The sequence below is a fragment of the Morone saxatilis genome, unplaced genomic scaffold, assembly GCF_004916995.1.
Source record: "Morone saxatilis isolate NCDOM2014 unplaced genomic scaffold, NCSU_SB_2.0 Contig7, whole genome shotgun sequence".
Lineage (NCBI taxonomy): Eukaryota > Metazoa > Chordata > Actinopteri > Moronidae > Morone > Morone saxatilis.
In genome coordinates, this window is record NW_023340246.1 from 15890802 (window position 1) to 15912223 (window position 21422).

The 21422-nt window shown below is 40.8% G+C and overlaps 2 protein-coding genes across 5 annotated transcripts in view; one reads left to right on the plus strand and one right to left on the minus strand.

The window, feature by feature from the left end:
- The window catches only part of LOC118340403 (rho-associated protein kinase 2-like), a 35311-nt gene extending 16979 nt beyond the window's left edge, over positions 1 to 18332 (minus strand). For all 4 annotated transcript variants that reach the window (XR_004797373.1, XM_035678343.1, XM_035678342.1 and 1 more), the window contains exons 1-15: positions 17857 to 18332; positions 13183 to 13264; positions 12224 to 12324; positions 11374 to 11511; positions 10202 to 10462; positions 9301 to 9445; positions 8946 to 9084; positions 6917 to 7008; positions 4266 to 4425; positions 2943 to 3033; positions 2768 to 2847; positions 1959 to 2007; positions 1737 to 1872; positions 1373 to 1464; positions 864 to 1110 (exon numbers count right to left, since the gene is read on the minus strand). Coding sequence is in view for 3 of the 4 variants with exons in the window: in XM_035678343.1 (XP_035534236.1) it covers positions 864 to 1110; positions 1373 to 1464; positions 1737 to 1872; positions 1959 to 2007; positions 2768 to 2847; positions 2943 to 3033; positions 4266 to 4425; positions 6917 to 7008; positions 8946 to 9084; positions 9301 to 9445; positions 10202 to 10462; positions 11374 to 11511; positions 12224 to 12324; positions 13183 to 13264; positions 17857 to 17952 (1909 nt within the window). In the remaining variant the exon portion in view is untranslated. The remainder of the gene's footprint in view (positions 1 to 863; positions 1111 to 1372; positions 1465 to 1736; positions 1873 to 1958; positions 2008 to 2767; positions 2848 to 2942; positions 3034 to 4265; positions 4426 to 6916; positions 7009 to 8945; positions 9085 to 9300; positions 9446 to 10201; positions 10463 to 11373; positions 11512 to 12223; positions 12325 to 13182; positions 13265 to 17856) is intronic.
- Positions 18333 to 19469: 1137 nt separating this feature from the next.
- On the plus strand, positions 19470 to 21422 carry LOC118340405 (probable ATP-dependent RNA helicase DDX10; the record flags this gene model as incomplete). The annotated part of the gene is given in 1 exon segment (XM_035678346.1): positions 19470 to 21422. A coding segment is annotated over 1 exon segment (87 nt), but the record flags the coding sequence as incomplete, so codon positions are not given.

The window sequence follows — 21422 nt, forward strand, 5'->3', positions numbered from 1 at the left end:
TGATTATTGTAGTAAAATTTAACAATCACATCTTAACAACATTTTTCTTCTGCTTATTGTTAATTTCACTCAACTGTGTGCAGGCGATGTGTATAAAAAAAATGAATTTTTGCTATACAGTGGCCACTGTGGCTACAACTGCCAGTTCAGTCAGACAACTCACGTTTTAACTGTTTATTACAGTAGTATAACATAGCTTTAGATTTTCCCCACAGATATCTTTACATAGAGATATTGGGGAGTGATGAGCAAATACCTTAAACCCTTAACAGGAGCCTACAGGTGGAGGCTGGGGCGGTGGTGGGGCGTACAGAATGACAGGCAGCAATAATGATGCAGGGCAGCAGCGGCATTGACAGAGCAAAGAGGGAGAGCTGGGAAATTTTGCTGGTTAAACAGACCGCCGGATTGGAAGCTTGGTTTGTGATTATGGAGAGTGAAGCATGTCGTGTGTGTGTGTATAGCAGTGCAGCTCGAGTTGACTGCCGGCAGGCTTCGCTCCATTTATGGTATAATGTTTGGTAGTTAGCTAAAATGCTAGGCTGTTGTGACAGTAGTGCAAGGGGAGAAGAGCCTTTATTGTCTTCTTATACAGCAATGTTTCTGTAAAGTTTGCTAACATTAGTCACCATAAACAGCTGGTTATACAAGAGCAAGGAAAGCTGCAGCAACAAAACCTCTGACTTTCATAAATATAGTGTGTTTTATGGTTTATAAATTCAACCTTTCATGTGTGAGACGAAGAATGAGATATTTCTTCTCTCAAAAGCTCCATTGTCTCACTTTACAACTACTTGGAACTACTTATTTCGTATATTTCAATACTGATTCATGTCAAAGTGTAACAGACAACCATGTCTCACCCTGCAGGTCAGTAATAGTTTCTGTCCCAAGGTTGCGATCTCTTTTCTCCTCCTCCAGCTCGGCTTGCAGCCCCATCAGCTGCTTCTCCAGCTCCATCTTGCCGTTTTCCAGCTGGCTGCACTTTTCCTGCATCTCCCTGAGGCTGACCTCCAGGCTCTCAGCCTGTTTCTGCGCCTCTGCCTGACTCTTCTTCAGCCGCGCTGCCGCTTCCTGCTCGGCCTGAAGCACGGCGTTGGCCTCTTCCAGCTACAGATGAGAAACGGACAGGATGAAACATTTCCCTGCAGGCTAAACTGGGTCAGTGATGCGGCGAAATTAAAGGGATTTAATGGGGGAAAAGAAGAAGAATGAAAACAGAGGGCACAGTTGCTTGCTTGAATATGGATTATTAATTCAGCATGTTTGATTTACATACGTGCGCTTATTTAACTGTGAAGCAATATGAAAATGTATCAATAAAAGAAAGACAAAGCTGTGTAAAACTATGTTAGGTGAAGCTCCCTCTCACTTGTTTCTGCAGCTGGATGTTTTCCTCATTGGAGATCTGTGAATTCTGGTTCTTCTTCCTAAGATCTTCTAGTTGGTCCCTCAGGTTGTTCACTAATGAGTAAATACAGAGTTAATGCAGTATTTTATGTAACACACTCAGTGGACCCTGTAAATACTATGATGAATTGATAGACAGCATATTTAACAATACAGTATATACTGTGATAAAATACTGGGGGTGCAGAGCTCCCAGGTATCCTTGTGGTTTATTACAACGTTTTAATGAGTTTAACAGTCAGACTGATATGTTAGAAATGCAATTTTAAGCTTATTCAGGAGTTCCAAGCTTAATGGTTAGAAAGGATATTTCCCAAAGTGCTCACATTCGTTTTCCAGGCTGCGTTTTCTGTCAGCTTCAATCTCCACCTTGCGCAGGTTCTCGGCACTCTGGTGCTGCAGCAGAGCTCGCTCTCTCTCCAGCTGTCTTAGCGAGGCCTCGACTTTCTGCCTGCTACTCATCTTAAAATACAAACAATGTTGTGAGTGGAATAATTTCTGATCTACTTTATTATATCCTGATTGAAATTGCATCCATCCATCCTTACCTCCTTGTCTAATTCTTTCACCAGCTTGTCTAAGCGGTTGGTGGCATTTCTGTGGAAAAATAAGTTTTATTGCAGAGCTCTTCTCACAAATCCCCTCGTAAAAACGCACCTGCCTTTTGTTCTGTTATAATCACTGTAGGTACAAGTTTCCAGATATTCAGTTTTTCTTCATTTATATGCAAATGTATCATACAAAGTACTGGACATTTCCAAAATACAAAAGACACAACAGACAAAGACAGCAAACCACTAACCAACTGTTCTTTGTACTCTGTACTTTGCTGATGTAAAATGTCGTAAGTGATATATTTTCGTTCTTTTAAATCTACCCTCATCAGAAGCTTTGTAGGATGGGATGTCACTTCCTGTTGTGTAAAGCAATCAAACAGATTTCCTGGATTATCCAACAGCTGGCACACAGCATGAATGCCAATCTTCTCAGTGATGGCCTGTTTTAGTTAATAGTTATTATTGTTTAAAAATGAAAGGCATAATGATCAATATAAACAAGCTACATGCACAAGCGTTAAAATGTTGGATAAAGGTTGGATGATTTTGTGCTCATTTCATGATGTTCTTGAGGTTAAGAACTCTTTAACCCAAAGTTTTGGTGAGTTATAGCTTGAAAGGGATGCTTTATCATGAATAAAAAGTTAACAAATGTTTTCAGTTTGTACAGTAAAAAGTAACTGTTAAAATATTATAATAATATAGTACAACAATAATAAAAGTAATATTTGTAATGTCAGAACGAGTAAAGAAGCACTGCTGGTGCTCTGCGTTTGTGTGTGTTATTTGTCCAGTCGTACTTGCACTTGTGCTCCAGCTCATTTTTGGCCTGCATGTCATGATCGCGTTGCTCCTCCAGCTGATGAAGCTTTTTCTGCAGCTGCTCAGACGACCAGAAAAGAAAATACTGTTACCTAATGGTCCTTTCCATATTTTTTTTTTAATGTCTTTTATCTTTCTTCTAAAAACACATACCTCTTTATTACTCTCTGAGCAATACTCCTTATCGTTTTCCTTACTGTCCTCTGAATCCTCCACAGAGCAGTTGTTATTTACCTTCAGTAGCCTGAGAGAGAGAAAGGAGAGTCATGAATGTCTATTCTGTGGTAATTTTCCAGTCCTTATAACATCAAACACCATCCACATGTCCAGATCTCTACAAGCAAGTGACGTATTTTACCCTAACCACATTTATAATACAAGCTCATCAAGGTTTTGTTGAATGTTCATCAAGACACGTTACATTTATTGCATTATTATTACTATTTATATAATCTCAAAACCTGAAACCATGTGCTGTGGAAAAAGCAATAAGGTCTGAAGATCTTTCTTACATCTGGATGGGTTTACCTTCGTAGAAACCCAAAGGATGTCTCCAACCCGCGCTGTCTGTTGCCAACTGTTAACCATGAATGGTGGGCAACTATCTCTGGGAACTATTACCTGCCACATGGCTGCATAATGGCCAAGGAATCTGAAGCCATTTTATGATCACTTTAAGACCAGTTGTGCCCTTTAGCAAAAACTGTTCTCTCATGGTGTTCATAATTGTAATTAATGGAAATGCACCCATATATTATAAAAAACTGAAGATGATTTCAGAAAAGTTGTATTCTAAAATGCACAGTAAAGAGAGTTGTCATCGCAGCCATACTTTTTATTACCACAGTATTCAAATATTAGGAGAAATTTGGGCTATTTTTACCACCACCTGTGTACACTTGTACATAACAACTTGTACACAACATAACACGCACTGCTCAGACGACAATAACTGATATGGTTTCAGTGTAAGATGAATTTATGAATTGAGCAAAGTTACTGCATTTGGTATGAAAGACTAATATAAGATTAAATAACTATAGGACCATGAATTAAACACACTGGTGTTGTTTTTTACTTCTTCTCCTACCAATTTAGGAGCAGGGCTTCAAAAATTAGACGTCAGCATAAGCAAAGAGGGCATTTAAAGGGGCTGTCAGAACAAGGCAGCAGTGTGGAACCTGAACAGGCTTACAGTGTCTGACTGGTGTAAGACTGAATTAAAGGTATGGGTGTGAAGCTGCCTTTTTCTACCTCTTGCATTTTAGGCGCAGCACTGTCTTTAAACCTGTTTCCTGAATCTAGAAGCCCTTGTAAAAGCTCCCACACATGAGAGCTATATTTTGTTCTAGTTAAAATCACGGTATCACAAAAAAAAGTACATTCACAAAAGGTCAGCAAACACTAATCCAGACAAGATTTCTATGCCCAGCAGCATAATCGAGGTAAAAAGAAATGTCAGAATAAAACACTCACTGGTCCTCCTTGAAGTAAGTGAAGCCGACAAACGGTAGCTGGTTGCCCACAAAGGCTTTGGGTGGAGAAAAGGTCTCAACATTTCCTTTATCATCCTCTATGTCGTCAAAGTTACTGGTGTCTATGTCACTGTTCAGCTCTGGCACAACTGGAGCCACAGCTGGAGGACAGAAACAGAGAGAGAGAGAGTCATGGAGCAAAATGGGGAGAGGAGGAGGAGGTGCAAATGATGCTGATGTTTTATATAAACTGTGGTGATCAAAGATTAAAACCTAATGCTACAGGTATTTAAATTTAAAGTACATCTTCAAGAAACTCTCAGCAGTTTTCCAGGAGTAAAACTCTATGCCAACTTTGGCACCGTTTGCAGTAGGAGTAAGCTCTCTGCAGGTTGGCGTGAGGCTGACACCACTCCTTTTCCCGGTACAGTGCTTGCTTTGTGCCCCACACACAGTGCCTTTCACCAGCAAAGCCTAAACGCCCGCTCTCTCCTCTCGCAGGAGCAGCCGTGCTTTAAAAGTCTGCACAACAGGCAGACAAAAATGTGTCAAAGGGCCAATCAGATAAAACTAAGCTAGTCTTTTAACCTATAAATAGTTCCTAATTGAGAAAAAAAAAAGCAGCCACTATGGATCGAGTTCCTCAGACCAGTGCATTTCTGGCTCTGAGCAAAGAGCTCATTACTGTTAGGTCAAGACACAACCCTCAGCGTGACAAATGTGACTCAAAGATGGAAGAGAAAATACAGGGAGAGATCAAGCACAGGAATGAAACAAACGAGGGGGGAAAAAAAGGCAAAGTGCGGTGAGACAGAAAGAGACACGGGCCGCTCCATGGAGGCCCTTGTGGCACGACTTCCCAGAATGCTCTCTGATAGCGGGCGGCTAATGACAGGCAGCCGTGGCCACAGTGAGAGTGAGAGAGCGGGAGCAGCCCTCCAAACTGAGACGCCCCTCTCATTAGGCTAGTCCACACAGGCCGCAGAGCCTGCCCCGCCCGCCGCTACGGGGGGTGCTGCCTCCCGTCCCATCCATCGATTCATCCATCCATCCGTGGTGCTGGTTTATTTTCCCTCAAACTTCCCAATGCTTAATAAGTTTGATAAACATGAAGACAACTGGGAGAATCGTCAGTGGAGCCCAAACATGGAAAATCTCCTGAGTCCTAGCCACACACAGCAGGGAGTAAAGTCATCCTCAAGCGCGCACACACACACACACACACACCAACACACACACACACAGGGGTCTGGGAGGTACATACAGCTCTGCGGGATGCCACAATGGGAGCAGGGTCAGGTTTTGAGTGTGCGTTTGAGTGCGTGTGTGTGAGACAGGACATGCATGTGCAGTGCGGCAGTGGCACAGTAGTGGTTTTGTGTTTCAGACTGCCAGGCAGTCTTAACTTCAGTCAGAAGTTCTGTCTGTTGTCTTAATCAGAGCCAGGTGAAGCAGAGAGACGGAGAGGAAAGCATAAAGAGCCTGCGTGTAATCCTATACAGACAGAGGTCCTGTTCATATTACCAATATATCCTTTTATTTATTTCCTTCCTTCCTTCTTTCCTTCCTAAGTGATGCTTAATCTGATAGAACTGTTTAAGGGGACATTGAACCATGACTCTATACAGATACTCAATGTGCAGTGGTCAAATGCTAAATTTAAGAGTAAAGTATTACCTTAATAATGTTACCACTGATGGATATCATAACAGAACAAAATGGTGAAAAATATATTGTTTTTATACATATTGCAGTATTTATGAGAAATATATACTTTTTCACCTCCTTTCACATCTTTTATTCTTAAAGTTATGTATTTAGCCAATAATTAAACACTATACATCACAAGGGCCTGTTCATGTAACAATCTAAATACATAATAAAAGATTATTGTCAGCAGTTATTATCATTCAGTTCAATTGATATTTTATAATATTTGGACCGTCAGTTTCGGGGCTACACAACTTTAACAGAACTGCTCTATTGGTGGATACTTTCATTATAGTATTGGCTGACTACTTTCATTATTAGTATTGCTGGATACTTTCATTGTAAGTATTGCTGGTATTGGTGGTGCAGAGCCAGCATGCCATGTTTAACCCATTGAAAAAGGTAGGGCCATCAGATTTAAGTGTCAGCTCTTAACTTGCACATTTAAGAGCTACTAAAGTATAAACTCCTCAGCTACTTACTAGTGTTAACAAAACACTGTATTATTCCATTTAGTATAGAGTCGGTAGTAAAAGTTTCTTATATCTTTTCAATTCCCTTTAATCTATTTTTTCACCCATATGCAGCTGATTATCCTGCAGGTTTTTGTGCACCATGTGCTCTGCTGCTCTGCACAGCATCCAGTCATATAATGTAAGATAAGAGCGGGGAGCATATGGAGAGCATGTGTACCATATATACTCAGGCTTATTGGCTCAGGAGATGGAAATAAACTATGAACTAAGACTGAAAAGAAACAGGTCTGCAGAGGAATGGGCTGGAGATGATAAGAAGTGTAAGCAAAATCAGAGGAATGGTAATGAGAGGTAGAAAGAGAACACTTGACATATTACCAGAGATGGAAAAGGAGAAATCTGAATCTGAAGTATAAGGATTTGAAGAATACACAAGATTAAAATAACATGCACATTACACACTTACTCTCTCGGATGTTGTCAAAGGTCCACTGATTGTTCTTGAAGAATGGGTGACATTTGATCTCATCCACTCCAGTGCGGCCCAGACGAACCTCCCTGCACACACCAACAGGACCAAGACTGTGAGCAGAGCCTCCTCAGGCTGAACACAAAACACACCCCTGCTCGTCCCCTCCACCCACCATCGTCATCAACATGTCATCCTAAACACACTGGCTAGTGGAGTGACCACTAGGCATTGACCACACTGACCAGCATGGAGAGCCACATGACCACTGGTGGACACTGGAACCTCCTCTAACCAGACAGATAATATAGATCCAGGAGGAGAGAGGGAGTGAAGACAGAAGGATCAGACTGCAGGAGGCAACATCAACAACTGACTGACTGGCTCAAACACAACTGCTGGAGCTGCCTTTAAAAGTCTACACACAGATACACTCTCCCTTTCTCTTCCCCCTTTCCTCCCTCCTCCACCACTGGGTACAGGGCTGGAGGGGTGCGGCAGTTTGGGCTTGCCACGTGTGGGACATTCCAGACCCAGCCAAGAGGAAGAGAGGGCAGGGGCGGGGAGGAAGAAAGAGAGAAGGGAGAGTTTTTAAACCCCCGCAAAAAATGAAATAAAAAAATTCATGCAACCAAGCCAGGCTTACAACAAGCTGTGTTTCAATGCCCGGAAAACTGCAGGAGTGAAAAGGAGAAAGTTACGGCAGAAAGGGGAGGATGGAGAAATGGAAAGTGGCACCAAGAGAAAGAAGAAGAAAAAAAATTTAAAATGGAGAGTGATAAAAAAACATGGAAAAGAGGAAAAATCAGGAATGATTCAGCAAGATGGGGTGACAGTGACAGAGCATGAGTGGTGAATGAATGCATTGGTCAGTGTTCAAGATATGTGTGCGTGTGTGTGTGGGTGTGTGGCTGGGCAGCCGTACACATGAGAGATTCTGTCTGTGGTGGGAGAATAGTGAGTGAGAATGTAAATAAACTGAGTGAGGAAAAATGAAAGGCTGCTCTGTATTAAGGTAGAAAGGGCCTGTGTTTGAGCCCTCTCGGGGGCGGGGCTTCTAATGTAAACAGGAAGTGGTTTCTTCCAGGGGGATGGTCCACTAACCAAGGGCTGGGATCATCAAGACATAATATTACATTTATTTAAGGATAAGTCAGATCATATTCTATATTTTTCTATTTGTCAACAAATCCCATGAAATTACCAAAACCAAAAATATGTGTGTAGTCTGAGCCTGATACAAGTTCTGTGCCATAAAGCTCCATTGTTGTCCAAACAATATTAAGAACACATCTTTTGGACTGTTGCATTGACATGGTCCTTCTTTATAATAACCACTGGGCACTGTAGTTTATTTGGGGTAAATCCCACTGCTGTAAATATTCACTATCACTTCACATTAAATGTGTATCGATCTGTGGTTAAAAACAGTCCCAAACAAATGCACTTATCTGAGAAACATTACGCTACAGTGCTAAGCTAATACTTACATCTTCAGTAGCAACCAATGAGACTGTTGGTTTTGTTTTTTTCATGGGATTTATTGACAATAAAGAAAAGACTATAAAAATATAGATTAAGGTCAGACTTGTATTTTGAACTTGTTTCTTGAACTACAGAACCACATACTTCATCAGCTGAACTGGAAGTTAATTTATTCCTACAACACCATGCCTTATTCCTCTATCCTTCATCAGAGTGGTGGAAACCACCAAAAACATTTGGTGAATAAAGCACCGCAGACTGAGGAAGAGTTGTGCAACATGTTTAAATCTAGATGACTTTTGTTAGCTTTGTTGTGTCTAATCTTTGACACAGTTCTCACACTGTTTATTTAAGCTGTTGCTCTACCGTACAGTGTGACAGATGTGTGTTTATCACGTCCCATTATGGAATTCAACATGTATCAACATGGGGAAACTGCAACCGTCTGCAAATGACAGGCAGCCTAAAATTGTTAAAAATTCTGAATCCTTCTTAAAGCACAAAGCACAAGTGTTAGTGTTTGTCATTCCCATGTGCGAACCTGTCAGTAAGAAAGGCACAGATGAGGTCTTTGGCATCCTGAGACATCTCTACATCATCTGGGAAGATGAGTGAGTTCTTGTGGTTCATGATCTTCCCATAAGTTCCAACCAGGGACTCGGCATAGAAGGGAGTTTCACCTGTCAAAAAAAGTCATCTTGTACAATGATTGATGGACATTTTTAGGATTTTAGCTGACTAAAACCACAAAAATGAACAGGATGTATCTGTCAGGCTGACTTGTTGATGATTATGCCAATGACTCAACGATTACAGCATCATAGCTTCCAACATCCAAGACATCATATCCTGTTAGTCCATAAAAATTATGGCTGTATATATGGTAGGCCACTTACCGACTAGTAACTCATAGATAAAAACACCGACAGACCACCAGTCGCACTCCCGGCCATAGAAACCATCACCACCCTGGGACTGGAGCACCTCAGGGGAGATGTAGTCGGGTGTGCCTACAGCTGTGTCACAGTGCACCATGCCTGTCTGCAAGCAGGAAAACACACAAGATTTACTATACAGAGAAAACAAGAATAGAATAGTTGGGACAGTAAAAGTAATACAATTTCTATTGTGCATGACTCAAAAGAGCTGTTAAACAGCCCCATATAAAGCAGTGGATGTAAAAAAAAGAAACTTAAAAACACATGCTGGTGTCTCCTTTTATTGTGACCAACTGAATTTGTAATTTTTTTTATAAAATACATCTTTTACAGTATTCCAGATGTTCTGAGTGGGAGAAATAATTTAATCTATTCAGGCAGAGATAATTTAGGGCAGAGTTCAATCACTGTAAGACTGTTTTGACCTTATTTATGTGACACATTCTGTTTACGGGTAGATTTTCAGAGAGCTCTGATGTGTGGAACAACTTGAGGAACAGCTATTTAGAAATTGCTGTGGTAAAAACAAAAAGGTAGGAAAAACACTTCCTTCCCTACACCAGAGGCGGGGCCTCTGCTGTAGTCTAGATTGGTTGTTTAGCACAATAAGGTCTGAGGCCTTCTCAAAACAACCTGATGCAACAGTGCTGTACTAAGCTTCACTTATCAATCTGAACACTTGGTGGTGCACTAGGGCACTGAAAAAGGCCACTGGTGTTGAGACAGAGCAGTCCATCCACTTTCTATTTGATTATTTCAAGAGAAGTATTCTCTTTAATTTTAAAGGATGGAAATTCTTCTGACACAAAAGGTCCAAACCCAACACAGCTGACAAAAAACAACAAAACTCTAAACCTACCGAGTCCATCTTCATACACGTGCCAAAATCTGCCAGTTTGAGGTGTCCGTGTTGGTCCAGCAGCATGTTGTCGGGTTTAACGTCACGATGGATGAAGCCCATGGAGTGGATGGCGTTCAGTGCCAGCACCACTTCAGCCGTGTAGAAGCGAGCCCACTTCTCAGGCATGTCGTAGTTCATGGTGAGTGTGACCACGTCGCCTCCAGGCATGAACTCCATCACCATGTAGAGGTGGCGTTCATCTTGGAAAGCACAGCACAGCTAGGAGACGACAAACGTAGTGACTTACTTAGACGGGATCATTAAGCCATAGCTTAGATACAGATTTGACTACCAGGTGTGGGTGCGTTATCTCTGCATGATCTGTGTTCAACATGCAACAACAGACCACATAGATTATTATCTCCAACTTGATGCAAACATCATGACTGTAGTAATTACCCCAATGCAGAGCTGGAAAAAAAGAAATATAAGTTATATATTGTGATCTAAAATTAATTTGGGTTATCCTATAGGCTTTGGTTATTGTAATACATGTTAAATGTTGTCTTTTCAGCTCTTTAAGGAAGCTTTACAGTTAAATGATGTGTATTTTGATCTTTTGGTCATCATACTCACATTACTAGTTAGTTTGATTATTAAGCGTTTCCTAAATTACTTTATTTACCTTTACATACATACCTGCTTGCTGTTTATACTGGACACAACAAAGCCAAACTGATTCTGTGGTTTTAAGTATTTATGGTTCTGTCCATACTGCTCATATCATCGTTAAACTATTTACATATCGAGGCTAAATTCAATTGTACTGTGTATTGTGCGTATTGATTGATGCTACATCCATGGATATTATCACTACCTCATTAATTTAATGTTTATTCTGTACATTAATTCACCTTTATAAATATCTTTATGCACTTTTGCTACTGTTGGTGCAATAACAGTTAAGTACACAGGTCAATCCCAAAGGACAGGGTATAGAAGAGGTTTTATAAAATTCAAGCAGATAGAACATAATATTCAAAAAGGTTCTATTAATAACTGGTAGGCATTATAAAACATTTTGATGTGCGTGTTTAAAGGGGCCAGACATCCACCAAAAACCTATTCAGGGTCTGTAGTAGAAGGAGGATGGGTCTGACAGAGAATGTCAATGAAAGACATGTTCAGACCTGGACGACCCAGGGACTGTTGGAAAAGGCCATGATGTGCCTCTCCTCCCAGAAGAAGGCAGAGTCTGACCGCTTGATCATCTCAAATTTGTTGAGCCGCTTCATGGCGTAAACCTTCTGAGAGGCCTTGTGGCGGACCTACAGCAGAGGAGGGCAAGGAAAAAAAGAGATGTTTGCATGTAAACACTGATAACCGTACAAGGACAATAAGAACAAGATAGTAAGAATGTCACGATGACCAAGATAACATGACAAACAAAGACAAACAAAGAGAAGCAGAAAGGGGAACCCATAATTACAGGCACATACCCATAGAAAGACATGCTTACACAGGATTTGAGGCACAAACACACTAAGCAGCAGAGGGGAGGGGGCCTCTCTCCTCCACACCCCCACACCAGACTTCACACTCTCTCTCCCACTCACTGAGCCTGTCCAGACTTGTTTCTACCACAAGACACTCAGCAGAGACCAGATTCAAGCTTCCTCAGGCACAAGAGACAAACATCTGGTAAGACTGGGAGTTTAAAAGGAGTTACTGCCGGCCCTAATTACTTTTTTTAAACTCAAAGTCAGTTAAGTTGGTCATGATGAGGAGAAAGATGCCAATTATATTCGAAACAGCAAAAAAACAAGTGGCAGATGTCAGATATTTTATATTTTGGTAGATTGTTGCTCCCTCTAGTGGTTCACATTTCTGGTATTTTTGTTCAAAATGCTCTATTTAGAAACATCTGGAGAATCTTTCCATCAAATCTCCCTGCACCGCTGCATGATTTAAAATCGAAAAAAGCTGCAGGGAACAACAAGATGCTTATTAACCAACTCTCTTTGCAGACAAAAGCCTCACCAGCTGCACTTCTCCGTAGGCTCCTCTCCCAATCAGCTTCACTTTCTCAAAATCTTCCAGCTTCACCTGCAGCTCCCGCAGCTGACTCACCGTCTTCTCATCTGTGGGACGGACACATACAGTACGTTACCATGGCAACAGACGGGTCAAGCTCCAACCGTTTGAGATTCAAAGGAACAGGTTAGCTGTTAACTGCTGGAGAGAGGTCAGTGAGAGTTTATTAAAAACTTACAGCAGTCTAATGTGATATATTAAAGTTGTGTTAGTGGGGGCGCCCTAGTAGCTCCACGTCCCATATACCGTGGCTGAGTCCTCTCTCCCCCCTTTTCTGTCACCCTTAAGCTGTAACTATCAATTAGAGGCAAGAAACGTTTTTAGTTGAGAAAGGCAGTTAAGCTGTATGAAAATATTTTCAGAAGACATGCTGCTGTATGTACTTTCTCTAACATAAGACCCATGATGTTAATTTCAATCTTTGTAAGTCTAAACAAAGATAAAGTGCAAAACATTTCTCAAAAACTGATTAGAAAAAGCAGAAGCGGGCTGCACAAAAGTGATACATATAACTTTAGAGATATTTTGACTGTATAATTTGTAAAGGCCAAATAGCAGTTGATTTGGATACAAATACACTGATAGATAGACTACAGAGAGGCTTATTCATATATTTCTTATCTCTTTTGTGACCTTTTTTCAGAAACAACCACTGTAAACACTGCACTCTCTTTAGTATGTGGCCTGCAGGAGAAGGATTAAGATAAGGTCTGGAAAGTCATGCTTTTCATTAGGAAATAAAAGTTCTACTTAACAGAAAAGTTTTGCATTCATTTACAAACAGCAACATATCAATTTTCCTTCAGACCAGAGTGCTCTGAGGTTGTACTTTAATAACTTCATAGGTATTTTTCAAGCTAAGCACGAGAATCTTGACCTTCACCAAAACACACTGCAACTCTTACATCTGTTCAGAAAGGCATCTATGTTTTTGTTTTTCCGTAGGGCAGGATAGTTCAAATCATGAGCCAACGCGTTCATGGAATCCTGAAAGACAGAAAAGACAAAAAAGAAAATCAATGAACCCTTGACAAATACACAGAAACTAAAAGGTTTGGATTGGATGTATCAAAAACCTTATTCAATAAGAAGTTTGCCTCTTAAACTAACCACTACAGTGGGGAAACAAAAGTCATTCAACCTTAGAATTACTTCCTTAAAATTGAGAAATATTTAAATATAGTTTCACAGCTGATTCATTCAAGTTTCATTTATGTTGGGAAGGAAGGAAGGAATATTTTTTTTATGATTCTCTTGTTAATGTGTCAGGACAAATCTTGTTAGTTAGCAACCCTGACCTTCTGCTGACTGATAAAAGATTAAAAAAACTGAATGAACGGAGGATGCAAGTAAGGAAGGAAAGAATTACATTTTTGTGATTCATGTGCTCCTCCATGCAACATTAAGGGTAGACAAAATGAGACTGCTAATGTGCAGCACAGCAATACAATGACAGGAAGACAATGGAGGTTGGGATGTAAAGACATAACAAGTCACACAACAACAGTAACTACTCAGATGATGCCTTTACAGCCCCCCCTGCTCAAACACACACACTATCACCTAGGTTAACCAACGCATGCTCTGGCCAAACAAACACCAACTCCTCCCAGTGGCTTAACCCAGAGGGCCGGGGGCAGCATCAGACTAAAAGCCGGGGCCTCAGTAGTGTCATCGGCGCTTAAATCAGCAGTGTTGAGTTTCACATGGAAACCAAAATGTCTCTGTGATCTGAACGCATGAGGCTGGCAGGGCAGTTGGGCGGTGGGTGGGGGGTGGGGGTGAGGGGGTGAAGGTTATGACCTTCTGTTCCTCAAAAACACAGGGGTCAAGTGGAGCATTCGCGGTGCGCTGTGTGTGGTGTGTGTGTGTGTATGGGGTTTGGGGAGTTGAGTCTTTAGTGTCTTTTGGACTGTGTGTTCGGGGACATGTGCGTGGGTGGGCAGGGGCATGTGGAACAATTCTGTACCTTTAAATAGCAGCTGTGCGGAGAGATCTCCCCCCCACCGCAGACGGGTGGAAATAGACCTGAAGGCTCAGAAGCTATTGTGGGACAAACAGCTTATGGGTCTGGATTCAGGCTGAGCGCTCCAGGATCTGTGATCATTTTACACAGTGTGTGTGAAATGGTGTTTGAGGAGGAGAGTGGTGTGTGTGCGTGTGTGTGTGTGTGCGTGTGTCGCTGTGCTGTGTGTGTGTTGTAATGGCCACGGTTACTGCAGTAGAGAGGGAACTCTGTTTTCAACAGTGGGCCGTGTTAACATTTGAATCTTATGGAAATATAATCTAATTCTAGCAGATTCAAATTAAGCATTTGGAGTGTGTGTGTGTGTGTGTGTGTGTCATACATCCTTTGGCTTTCATAGAGCATAAGAAACCTCCAAATTAATTAATATTATTATTATAGACAGATAATTTATTGGCTATAATTTAATTATTGGGGTAATTTATAATGACACACATTATTGGCAGATAATTTATCCGCCCTGATAATTACCATGCATCCCGAGTGTGTGTATGTGTGGGTGTGTGTGTGTGTGTAGTAGCTGTTGCCTCCTTGTACCTGAAACCAGTTTTTACGGGTTTTTCAACGGGTAAATCTGCTCATTTTTAATTAAATCATCTGGAACACAAAATGGTGGTTCACTCAGTAAGAGTTTAGAAGTAGACTAGGTTTGAGGTTCATTGATATCAAAATCTTGTCATCCTCGTCAAATCTGTCCAGAATGCATCGATTTCAAGTTCCAAAAGTTATGAATACAGTCATTTAATATGTAAAAACTAACACTAAAAACACTATAGTTCAGGAGGTTGCTGAATAAACTCAAATGTGGAGTTAGCGGACAGCTACAGGAGCTTTCCTTACAATTTTTTCGTTGGAGGAGTTGAGGAGTCTTGCAGACAGTTTGTTTGTACAAGAATGATCTGCAGCATAACACCAGTAAAACAGAAGGGTAGGTGAGAAACCAGAGATGGTGCGCTGTTACGGGAAATTATGATATTATTAATCTGGACAACGATCACAATGGTTATCCTGTAATTCCCACCACTGTTTACATCATACAGTCAGCCCATGTTATCATGTGGTGTGAAGCGTTCAAGGTTTAAATCTCTCTCTCCACTTGATTTGAGTCTCAGACCAGTCAGTGCTGAAGACAATTCCAACTTCTGGAATCTGGACAAATCTGAACATGATCCTGTAGTTCGGGCTTGGTTGAGCGTCCTCTCCGCCTTAGACAACACCTCCCACCTCCTCCGCTGTGAGCTGATACTGCCTGAGCACATTCAGCAACCATGGAGAGGCTCTCACACTGCGTCAGAATGTGAACTGCATCCCGTCTCCGCTGATAGAAAAGGGTTTTGAATAAAGGTGCCTCCCCTGATACAATCTAGATTCTTCACATTACATTCTAAACAAAGGAGATTTTACATACCTCTGGTACATATTTGAATGTTAGCTACCTCTGTTAATCATTTTATGTTTGAATACTAACAATAAAACACAGAAGTAGAAAAAGACACACATAATGCCTCCATGTTAGTTAGAACATACTGCTTGTATGCTACTGTGCTTATAGTCATATAGCTTGTTTACATGGTCTCTGACACATCCTGCGATTATGCTAAGCCCTGGTTGGCAGAAGAAAATAAAAAATAAAATACTACTAGATGATTATTTCTATCCATTTTTGATTGATTGATTATTAGATTTAGAGTTTAAGTCTATATAAATGTCAAAAAATGAGAAATTTCCATCTCAAGAGCCTAACTTGATGCCTTAAAATTGCTTATTTTGTCTGACCAGCAAATCAAGTCACATTTTAGAAGCTAGAACCAGCAAATGGCACTTGACAAACAATAACTCAACTGTCAAATCACTGATTAATTTTCTAATAAAACGTATCATTACAGCACAACACATAAACACATTAACAAATAATTAAGTATGAATGTTCTGACTGAAAATCATCACCCACGCATGTCATTTACGGATTACTTAGTTAGCAAACACAAGCTTTGGCAAGTGTTCAGTGACTACAACGCTCGGAATAACCACAATTACACTTCTTATAACTTTCACTTGCGTATCTTCTTAAAAGCTTCACAGACTCAGAACTGAATCCTTTGTTCTACAGAAAAAACGCTTAAAAAAAAAAAAAAACATCTTTTGTGCACACACAACAAAAATGACTGTGGACAAACAGGAAATAGTGATGTGAAGTCACAGCAGGTCAGCCCCATCTCAATTCCAGGAAGTGACTTCAGCTTCCTGTCTGGTATCTCCCTGCATTAGGCAGCACGGTGACCATTGTTGTGTCCCTACAGAACGGCCGGGAACCAGACCATAGTGATAAAACTGAATAGTGAGTTTTGGATGAACAGTCGTGGACTGAATCACTCCGATTATATCTTTGTACGACATAAGTTGGGGTTCACTCATGTGAAGCTGAGAGCGGTGGCTTTACACTGGACTGACTCACCAGTGCTGAGAATAGACATGGTTCCTCAAACAGGAAATATTACAACATGGAGCAGCAATTTAATATAAACAACGTTTAGTGTAGATCAGCTCTTCTTTAACTGCCTCGTCTTCATCAGGTTGACATTTTGACCCCAATAATGAAACCTGGGCATGACCTGCCTGGGTTGCTCTTTGCACCAAATGTCACAGAAATAACCTGACTGATAACCACTGCTGGTTCCGTTAATAACAAAGTCGTATAAAGCAACAGCGAAAGTAAACATTTTCCCATTAGATCTGTTTCCTGTTGAGCAAAAAACCGAGACCATGCAGAAAAGCATGTTCATCCGGCATTAGGCTTTAACATACTTCCATAAGTGGCTGTGTGCATTGGTTGTGGCCTGGTGTGAGATCCTGTTAAAAAAAGAAGTAATGTCCAGAACAAAAAAGCTGCTCCGTGTCAGCTCAGAAATGTGTCTCTGTTGTCAGAGGTTGGGCCAGAGGAGTTCAGCAGTGGCATTAGTTTTTTATTTTTATTTTTTTTATTTTTTTTTTTAAATCAAAGTTTTGCTAAGTACATTCTTAGGACAGGTCAGAGGGAGGGCATGTCAATTAGAGGCCAGGCTAAAGGACTCAATGATGATGGAGTGGCAGGAAAAAGATAAATGGGTGAACTATCAATTAGATCTCAGGGAAGGGCACTGTTTGCTTCTTATGTCCTTTAATGGCTTTCAGTTCAGCTTAATTCACCTTTTAAAATCCCATCACGTCTGCTTGTTATAAAACTCCCCTCCCATCATATCTATCAAATATAGCAATAGTGGGTTCAACACAGGAAACTACAGCACTCGTTGAGGTGGGAATGATTAACAACCTGAGCTTTACACATTGCTATCTCAAACATTATAAAGAGTGCCGTCCAATTATTCACTCACACAATAACTATTAGTATTCTTTAGATTGTGTAACTGGATTAGATTGATTTCTTCACTCCAGCTGTTCTCTGAGACAAGAGGCATAATAATTAACCTACTTAGAGCACAGCTATGTGTGTCACTCACTTGTCTGATTGTGACACCTACCCTGAATCAGACCCTGAAGGTAAATGCAAACTCACCAGTAGGGTTTCCAAGTTTAGAACCGACTGTTGGTTCCTCATCAGGGACTCCAGCTTCTTCAACCGGCTCTCCAGTCTGCTCTCCGCTCCAAGCATGATTACAGCGCAGTGTATCCAGCTCAAATGACATGAAACAGCAACAAAAATAATAATACAAAAACACCCGAAGGCCTGGTTTTTTGTTGTTGTTGTTGTCCCGGGTAGAGCGCACTCCGCTACTGCTTGGCTCAGCTCCTCATGTCAGCTCTTCTGTAAACTGCTGCTTGAGTCAGTCAGGTTAATTATTTATCCGCAGCCAAAGTGCACTGTCTGTCTCCTTTTTCATTAATGGCTCGCAGGAAAGTGAAACCCCCGGGCGGATTGTTGAGAGCACGAATGGAGACGCGCTTCACTCTCAGGTGAGCCCCGTCCGCTCCCAGGTAGGCTACAACAAAATCTGATCCGACCGCAACGTGTCCAACCTGTAGGGCAGACCGCTGTCAAGGTACAGAGAATAAAACAGCACCACTTCCGCTTACAACTGTCAAACTAAAACTCTGATAGAACTTTTTGTACTGAAGAACACGTAAGACTTATAAAACACCTAATAATATGTCTATTATTTAAAATATAAATAATAGACATATGCAAAATGATATAGCCTAGTATAATACTATATAGCCTACATATTTATTAATAATGAAGAAATATTTTAAATATATATAATATTTTTATTGGCTATATATAACTAAATAAAATAACTTTAAATTCAAGAAAAAAAAACTAATTAGTATAGTAAAAGTTTAGGAAGTAAAAACATATTATTCGTCAACATTTCTCTTTGTTTTTAATGTTCCTATTTGTATGTGTATTTTACATCAGTTGTGAAGCACACTGTGCATCTTTTGTATGAAGTGTGTTATATAAATAGAGTTTCGTGTCTGGACTTTTAAAATTTCCCAATACGATTTGAAGTAAAACATGTAAAATAATAAAATGCTGATAACAATAAAATAGCGACAAAACGCAACGCCACTATAATACAGCATAATCGCGCGATCAATGCTTTTATTTTGAAGGGAAAGCCCTATATCCGGTGTTATACTGCTTAACTATAGTTGACTTGACAAATATAATACCATATCTGCTCCCTTCTCTATTTTCCTGTGTAGTGATAAGTGTTTTAAGCAGTTTTTATGTTTCTGTTTTACCCACTGAAAGCTGCCCCAGGCGAGGGTGCCACTGCACCCTAAATACCCCCAATCCAATAGTAAGCCCTTACCAAGCCGGAATATCTGTTCTCTTATCTCATTCATCTATTTTACCGTCACAGCTCAGGGCCTCGACCAACTTCCAGTATTTTAGGAATGCTGATGCGCTGCCTTGCAGACACGTTGGCCCTAAAAATAGACATTTACAGGGAAGCGTGTGTGTTAGTAATTCCCTACTGCTCAAAGTCTGCATAATAATTGTATGTATGTAAATTAATTAGGCTAACATAGGCCTACTTTAAGATTTAGAAGGTTACAGAACAACAACATATAATTTCTTAGGTAAAAACGAGATACACATACACGTTTTCTTGCTCTTAGAATAACTTTTATTTATTTTACTTTACAAAGAGGTCTCCAACAAAGCTCTTGGTTACTGAAACTATATTCAAACACAATCTGTGAATAGTCTATTCAGACAGTGGGCTAAACAGGGGAGGTCATAAAGCACCAATGAATTTCAGGCAACAACAGCAACAAAATGTCTGACACAAAAGTATTTGTCCAAACATTGAATTAACACACATCTTTTATCAGGTCAGAAATGGCAATGATTAAAATGTGCAATAAAACCAACAATGGCAGTCTTAACAATGTCTTTTTTGGGCCTCTGGCGTCAGAGTAGAGGACTGGTTGTTGACACTGCAGCTGTATGCATGGAGTGATGTCATCACTGACTCATACAAGCTGTTGACAAAGTCCCCTGGCCAGCCAAGGATGACACTAACATAATGGCATGACCTGTGGTGAAGATGTAGGCTGGAATGAGTGGGGAGAAATGTGTCGCTGCTGTGGGCACACACAAACACACAAACTGATGCATGTAGTTTTGGAATGATGGCATGGGTGGGCCACATTTGGAGTTATTCTAGGAGTAGGCTGTGATGACTACTTATCCCAGGGGTCTGTTGAACTCTTCATTAAGAAGAGGCTTTGTGAAGGGCACCCTGGGTCTTCTTGGTATGACACCGCTGTAATGATAGGCAATATTAGGATGTAATGAGAAAATAATGGCAGCAAGGTGTGGAGGAAAAGCTATACTTGGCATCGGATATCATCAGTAATCTGCCATATGGGTGTCAGCAGACTGCCTATGAGGCAGGTGCAAAGTTACAAAGGCAAACACTGCGCTCTAGTGGGCATACAGTATATAAACATAAAGGCAAGGGGCATTTAAGAGCTTCAGCACTCACAAAATACAATCATCAAAGAAAAAACAAATGAAGAAATAAAGTACTTTTTTGTGAAAATCTACAGATGCATCATCCATAAGTTAATATAACATCAAATAGTATCTGTGTAGAGTTCAACTAGAAAAACTGAAATCTTACAATGGGACAAAAGTTTAGACAAAGACTCTGAGTGATCTAGCTGGATCAAATCTCATCAGGTGTCCCCAATAGCGGGAACTGTAATACTGATCGCTGCATACTACAGCATTTGACGGTTGAGTATAATACCACATTTGGTAATATTACAAGCCTGATTTTTTTAGAATTGTCTGATCAGAGCCAGTGACGTTAAAAAAACCCCCCATCAGAATCAGGATCAGTTAAACTGTCATATGCCATGAATTTTCAGGATTCTAAAGCAAACATGCATGGCACTCATTGCTAAAAGTGATTCAAATTCTGATTTGCTATCAAAGCTTTGGCAGATCAGGTGAAAGGTGAGGGAGGGTCTGTAAATCACACATTTACGGACCAGCGTCATCAAGACGACTTAAGTGTCCACAGACCATCTCAACTACTGTATATCAGTAGGTGTTCCCTAATAAAATTATGAAGTTTTAGAGGAGGCAGAGGGAGCATCCTTTTCCTTAAAGATTGTTGCTCAGTCGTCTTTTTTTAACAGCCCAGCCAGGCTCTTTCCACACAGTGTATAAACTGCCTGAGGATAAAGTCTTAATCAAAGAATTTCTCTCCTCCCTTGAAGGGAGTGAGCAAGGTAGGGAATCACAGGCAATCTGTTGTGAGGAATCAAACCTCAGAACTAGTATGTTACCGTGTACCGTATTTAGATTGGGCGCGAGGTGGAGGGGAGAAGAGTATACTATATTCCTGGCTGTCGGTCAAAAAAATAAAAAAAGCTCCTGAAGTCTGAGCCCCCGTCGGCCAGGTAACCCAAAACCTGGAGTGGGGAGTCAGCGTGGGATATGGGGAGAGGAACAATGTGGCTCTTTGTGCAAGCCGGGCAGAGAAAACAAACCGTTTCCCCTGGAAAGAGATCATGTTCAGGCTCCATCTGAGAAGACCACACAAGGCTGATCAGAGCCCTGTCTGCTGTGTACAGCAAGAAGAGGAGGAGGAGGAGGAG